The following is a 6,965-nucleotide window of genomic DNA, read 5'->3' on the forward strand; positions in this document are numbered from 1 at the left end:
TCCAAAGAGTATGGTACTGGCATAAAACAGAGAAACAGACCAGTGGAACAGAATTGGAAGCCCACAGATAAACACCTGCATATACAGTCAACTAATATTTGACATGAAGCCAAGAATACTTAACAGAGGTAGAATAATCTCTTAAAGAAACGGTGCTGGGAAAACTGGATAACCACGTGCGGAAGAATGAAATTGGACCCTTATCTTCCACAACTCACTACAATTAACTTCAATGGGTGTGAGACTGAAACATAAGACCTGAAACCATGAAAGTGCTAGAAGAAAACACAGAAAAATGCTCCTTGACACTGATCTTGGCAACCGTCGTTGGATATGACACCAAAAACACAATCAACACAAGCAAAAATTAATTAATAAGTGGGACTATATGAAATTTAAAAGCTTGTGCACATCAAAAGAAATAATGAAATGAAAAGGCAACCTACAGACTGAGAGAAAATAGTATTTGCAAATCATATATAAGATAAGGGGTGAATACCCCAAATACATAAAGAACTCATACAACTCAATAACAACAGCAAAACCTAAACACTATAATTAAAAAAGTGGACAGAGGAACTGAACATTTTTCCAAGGAAGACATACCAATGGCCAACAGGTACATGAAAACCTGCTCAACAGCACAAATCATCAGGGAAATGCAAACCAAACCACAATGGGACATCCCCTCACACTTGCTAGAATGGCTATCACCAAAACGGCAACATATAACACGTGTTGGTAAGAGTGCGGAGAAAAGGGAACCCTTTGTGCACCTTTGGTGGGGATATAAACTGGTCCACCCACTATGGAAAACAAAGAGCATAGAGGTTCCACGAAAACATTAAAAATAGACCTTCCGTGTGATCCAGCCACCGCACGTCTGGGTACACATCCAAAGGAATGAAAACAGGATCACACAGAGATCTCTGCACCCCATGTTCACTGCAGCATTATTCACAACAGCCAAGATGCGAAAACAAGCTAAGTGTCCGTCAATGAATGAATGGATAAAGACGTGGGATACACACACAATGGAGAAGGAAGGAAATGGAGAAGGAAGGAAATGCTGCCATTTGGGACACAGGAGTGGACCTGGAGGGCATTACGCTAACTAAGTGAAATGTGTCCACTGAGAGACAAAAGCAGTGTGTGATGCCCCTTACAGGTGGAATCTAAAGGAGCCTACCTCAGAGAAACAGAGTAGAGTTGTGGTTACCAGGGACTGGGGGTGTGAGGAAATGGGGAGAGATTGGTCAAAGGGTAGAAACTTGCAGTTATAAGATAAATTCCGGGGTCTAATGTACCATGGTGATGCTAGCTACTGGTACTGTATTATATGCCTGAAAGTTGCTACGAGACTAGATCTTAAGTGTTTTCACCACAAAAAAAAGAAATGGCAATTATGTGACATGAGCGAGATGTTCGCTACCTATATTGTTAATCACTTTGTATTTAAAATAAATAAGTGAATCAAATCAACACATTGTACACGTTACACTTATACAGTGCTGTCTGTTAATTATATCTGAATAACGCTGGAAAATAAAATAAATTAACCTTGGGGACCGTTATAAACTACAGGGATACTCTCCGGAAACACGTATATATACATATGGCCAAACCATGAAGAAAACAAGGCGATGATGAATATGAAAGTCAGGTTGGCTCCCTCAGAGGAGGAGCTCAGGGCAACAGGAGTATTACTGCTCTTTACTACTTAAGGTACAAGGTGGCCACACAGTGTGGAAGAGTCTTCCTGGCTTAAGGAGGACGCACTTATTAGACACGTGTTTGTACGTGTCTGATACGTTGCAAGAAAAAGCTTTCAAAAAGTTTACAGAATATTCTGACAGAAACGTGGACAATGACATTGGCTTTATTAGTCAGAAGATCATTTCCATCCACCAGAGGGGCTGGGTTCCCGGGCGGGGCATCGATGGGCGACAGGTGTTACTGGTTCTCACAATCAGCCTGGTTCCCCCTCCACCCAGAGCTCTTCTGAGGCCTGTTCACCCAGAGGACAGCACTGAGCATGCTCAGGAGCAGGGGCAGCTCCAGGAAGACCATGAGCAGGAAGTAGACGTCACTGAGTAAGGACCTGCAGGGGACACAGTGATACACAGTGAGCCACATCATCAGGGGGAGGCCCTGGGGCCTCCACTTTCCTCCAGTCCCTGAGCCCCGATCCACGGCCACGATACTCCACATAGAGATCAACCATGGACAGGGCGGCCCCACTGGAAGGGCCACCGCTCCCTGCCTGTCTGCCTAACAAGTGCCCGTGAGAATTACAAGTGCCTGGCTCCTCCAATCCTGCACGTCTCCACTCAGGCGTCCTCTAATCAGCGAGGGCTCCCTGATGGTTGTGAGAATAGCAAACCCCACCACCCTCCACAAAGCTTCCCCAGTGATGTCTTTTCTCCATAGTGTTTATCACGAACTGGCATATTCATATGTTAACATTTGTGTGATTTGTTCACTGTGTGAATTCCCCTTAGATCACAACTCCTGTGAGAGCGGGATGGTGTCTGGGTGGTTCATGCTGTGTCCCAAAGCTGAGAACACCTGGTCGGAGTGTCACAGTTAGGTGTTGGACAGGTAGATAAATGAGGAACCTGGATGAGGGGGTGACACCATCATCCCACAGCCCCAATCTCGCCTAGAAGAGAAATTACCCAGGTGTCAAAGTCTCCAGAGGCAGACCCCTTACCGAGGGTGTTGGCTGGGGTCCAAGGTGTCCTGTCTGGTCATGTTGGGCCACGTGGTCGCTAGCAGAGAGGACAGAGGGCCCAGGTTACTTGTGAAGACCTTTGTGCTGGGGGTTTCTGTGGGGGCTAAGGGAGAAGCACACGTCTGGCCCCGTGGCCTCCCCCTGAGCCCCCCACTCTGTCAGCTGTGTGGCTCTGACTCAAGCAGTCAAGGTCACTCAGGCTATTGGACAGATGTGCTGTGTCCCACATCTCGAGTGGCCACAGCCAGGACTGACCAGCAGCTGGGCCCCCTCTCCATGGGGTGCTCTGCTCACCAGGGGTTTTGAGAGTCTGGAAAGAGCCCTGGGCTCCAGGTCACAGCCCAGCCACAGTCACACCTTCCTCCTCCTCGTCCACCCTGCAGGGGATGGGCTGACGTTTACTCTGTAGCGACTGACTGGGTGGTGGGGAGGTAGGGCCCTCGGGCACGTCTGACAGCAGGCGTGACGCTCAGATGAGACAGGGCCTGAAGCAGCGTGTGCACGGACAGCACCCCGCAATCCCTTAGTACATGCTATGGCTGAGTGTTTGTGTCCCCCAAAACCCTTTTGTTGAAAATCTAGTGGGGCATGGTGTAGGAAGTAACGCATTTGGGGGGTGATTAGCTCATGAGTGTGGAGACCCCATCCACGGGATGGGTGTCCTTATAAAGGGCCCTCCACCCCGTGAGGATACAGCAAAAGTCTGCAACCCAGAGGGAGGCCCTCGCCCCCATGCTGACCTGCTGACCGGGGGCTTCAGCCTCAGGCACTGTGAGCTGTACATTCTGTTGCCTATAAGCTACCAGTCTGGGGGATTTTGTTACCGCCGCCCAAATGGACTAAGCAGGTACACTCAGCCCCCAAAACTGTCAGCCAGGCCTATGGCCTCGGGCGGCCACTACATGGCTCTGTGGGGGAGGGAATGAGCGGAAAGAAAGATCTAGAGAGGCACACTCCAGGTGGACCCCACGGAACATGAGTGAACTGGACAGAGCCCCTCCCACACACCCAGCCGTATCAGTGGATTTTCAGTTCCTGAGTCTTAAACAGAAACGCACAAAGGGCACATGAGGACACCTCCCTGCGAGAGTGAGAAACTAAGACCCACAAGAAGGAAGTCAGAGACAACGGCAGAATGAGACGCAAAGGAAAATGGACACAGACACACGGTCTTGACTCGGTTCTTGGGATAAAAACCAATGATCTGTTGAAGAGTTGTTTGGAGAACACGTTAGAACTTTGGGGGCCATAGCACCCAAGAGCCCATTTAATCTTCTTCTCCTTTATCTGAGGGAGGTATTTTCAGGGGTTTCTCTGGGTTCCCTCTTGTGGATGCGAGGTCTGACAATTAAGTTTGCTAACTTGTTGCAATGATGTTGCTAACCTTTCTTGATATCAGAGGGATTATTCATTATGAATTTGTACCAAACAGTTACCCGAGTTTACTATTTGGAAGTGCTGAAAAGGCTGCATAAAAATGTTCGACGACCTGAACTTTTCGCCAACAATTCATGGCCCTTGCATCACGACAATGCACCAGCTCACTCGGCGCTGTCTGTGAGGGACTTTTTAGACAATAAACAAATAACTGTTTGGAACACACTCCCTACTCACCTGATCTGGCCCCCAATGACTTCTTTCTTTACCCACAGATAAAGGAAATATTGAAAGGAAGACATTTTGATGACCCTCAGGACATCAAGTGTAATACGACAGCTCTGAGGGCAATTCCAGAAAAAGAGTTCCAAAATTGCTTTGAAGGTTGGACTAGGTGCTGGCATTGATGCATAGATTCCCAAGGGGACAACTTTGAAGGTGACTGTAATGATATTCAACAATGAGGTGTGTAGCACTTTTTCAAGGATGAGTTTGCAAACTTAATTGTCAGACCTCGTACAAGGTGTCACAGAAAAAAGGGGAGTTATAGGGTCAGCCTGAAGGGGTAGGGTGGTCCCCAGAACATCAAAGGAGCCCCACAAGGGACCTTCTGTGCCCTTCTGGCTGCAACAGACCCCCAGGCCCACAGCTGTGAGGCTGGTACCTCATCAACCATCCATGACACAGTGATGTCCTCTCATGGACCAGGTCAATGGCAGCCTGGAGAAAATGTTCCAGCAGCACCATTCCCACAGGGATGACCAACAGAGGTGCCAGAAGGAAAAGAGGGTTCCCTTTAGAGTCACATGGCTCTTGTGAGGACAGGAAGGCAGCATGTCCCCAGAGTCAGGTCTGTTCCCACCCTGCCCCACCCAGGAAAGACCCAGGCCCGAGACCCACAGAAACATCCAGGGTGTGACCCACAGATGTGTCTAGGACAGCCCGAGGTGTGCGTGTCACTGTCTGTGCAGAGAACAACTCTCTCTCTCTGTCTCTGTCTCTGTCTCTGTCTCTCTCTCTCTCTCCTCCCCTTCCCCCCTCGTGTTTTTCTCCCAGTCTCTGATCTGATTCCTGCCTCTGCTACACCGACCTGAGACCCTTCAGGTGCCCCGGAACTGGTACAATGGGAGGGTATGCGGCTCACCTGGGAACACAGACACCTTAACCTCGAACATGGGGTCCTTAGACCATGGTATACTGATCCCACACATGTACGTGCCTCCATCTTCCTCTGTGAGGTTGTCCAAGGTCACTGTGAAGGTGAGGTTTGCTGGATCATCCCTGATGGACACGGGGCCGCTCTTCACTTCTCTCTCTGACTTTGTCGTCTCCACAATGTTCTTCGGTATCAGTGACGAGCATGAGTCTTTGCACCAGAATTTGATATGTTTTGTGAATTCCTCCTCGTACCGACACTGCACGCTCAGGGATCCCCCCACAGTGCCCGTCACGGTGTGGGGGCCACTCAGAGACAAAGAGCCTGGAAGACACAGCCACGTCCCGGCTCCTCACCAGATGTGCCAGGGTCGGGGTGTTCTGGGGTGCGGGTCCCTCAGGGCCCTCAGGGGCTGGAGGCCATGTCAGGGATAGGCCTTCCCTCAGACCAGGCAACGGGATGAAGAGGGAGAAGCTTCCCCCTCACAAGGTGGCACAGGGGGAGGGTGTCCATGGAGACAAGAGGGGGCTGATGGTAAAAACTGTGCGTGTGTGTGTGTGTGTGTGTGTGTGTGTGTGTGTGTGTGATGTACCCAGACCTCATCTCTGACTGTGACAATTAGGTGACCATCACAGCTTCCCTCCCCACCAGCGCTACTCTGTCCAGGGCAGTGGACAATACTCACCTGCTTTATGCACTGAGTCCCCGTGGACGCTACTGAGGCAGGTCCTGACCGCTCCTGGAGCGTCCCTGCCTCCCTGCCCCTTGCCACGTCCTCCCTCCCTCGCTCCTCTGGGCACTCCTAGCTCCTCACCCCACCTCCACCCGGGCCCTTCCTCTCTCCCACGCCCAGAGCTCCCCACCCAGGCCCGCTCGCTCACCTAGGACCTGGAGAAGGAGCAGGGCTGAAGGCAGCCATGCAGCCCCAACCCTCAGGGTCATTGCCCAGCACAGATGTCACCTGCAGAAGCACCAGGCCCTGGACGTGGATGAGACCAAGTCTCCTCACAGAGGTTCTGATGTCCGTGTCCCCAATTCTGCCTTTCTGCGCCCCTCTGCTTCCTTGTCTACTCTGGTTTTGAGTCCGATGCTGGAGCTGGTCAGGGTGCAGGAAACTCAGGGAGAGAAGCTGTACAGGCTGGTGCAGACCCCTGGCTCTCGGTGTCCTTGGCTTCTCTGAGTCCCAATGACTGGACAAGACCAAGGTCCTTCCTCATGGCCCACAGCTGCTCTTCTTACTGTGTCACACCCGAGAGCCAAGCGGGACATTTCCTCCTCAGTGGGGCGTTCCCACCTCTCTGATATGTCACTTCCTGTGGTCAGTATGCTCCTGGGGATGAAGGCCAGATCTTTTCATCTTCTCTGGCTTTGGTTGTGACCATAGAGATGTTATGACCCTCCATTTTTCAGCTCTAGGCATCCATGGAGAGCCCTGCCCCTGTGGGACCCCAACTCTTCTTCCCACACAGGTTGGCACTGTGACCTCAGATGCCTTCAATGGTCCCATCTCGGTTCTAGATCCCATCCAGGGTACAAACTCCTCAGCCGCATCTTCCCTCCTTGTGTATCTTCCTGTTCCCCAGACACAGACCTGGAGCCGCTGTCACCAACCCTCTGAGTACTTCACTTCTTACTCTTTCTTCTTCAAAGTCAAGTCCACTGTGAGATGAGGACAGAGGACAGTTCAGAGGGGTGAAG

At 50.8% G+C, this 6,965-nt stretch overlaps 1 protein-coding gene across 2 annotated transcripts; it reads right to left on the reverse strand.

Annotated features, from left to right (window-relative positions):
* Positions 1-1,659: 1,659 nt before the first annotated feature.
* Positions 1,660-6,559, reverse strand: LOC109440029 (CMRF35-like molecule 6). 2 transcript variants are annotated; one of them, XM_074319855.1, is made up of 4 exons: positions 6,149-6,559; positions 5,256-5,591; positions 2,714-2,837; positions 1,660-2,101 (listed from the first exon to the last, which is right to left on the reverse strand). In XM_074319855.1, exons 1-4 carry the CDS (start codon positions 6,207-6,209, stop codon positions 1,954-1,956), a joined length of 669 nt encoding a protein of 222 aa, XP_074175956.1. In that variant the 5' UTR covers positions 6,210-6,559; the 3' UTR covers positions 1,660-1,953. The 2 variants fall into 2 exon arrangements, with proteins under 2 accessions (XP_074175956.1, XP_074175957.1); XM_074319856.1 differs by having other exon boundaries at positions 2,714-2,771; positions 6,149-6,554.
* Positions 6,560-6,965: the final 406 nt, after the last annotated feature.

The sequence above is a fragment of the Rhinolophus sinicus genome, linkage group LG15 (assembly GCF_036562045.2).
Source record: "Rhinolophus sinicus isolate RSC01 linkage group LG15, ASM3656204v1, whole genome shotgun sequence".
In the NCBI taxonomy this organism is placed as follows: Eukaryota; Metazoa; Chordata; class Mammalia; order Chiroptera; family Rhinolophidae; genus Rhinolophus; species Rhinolophus sinicus.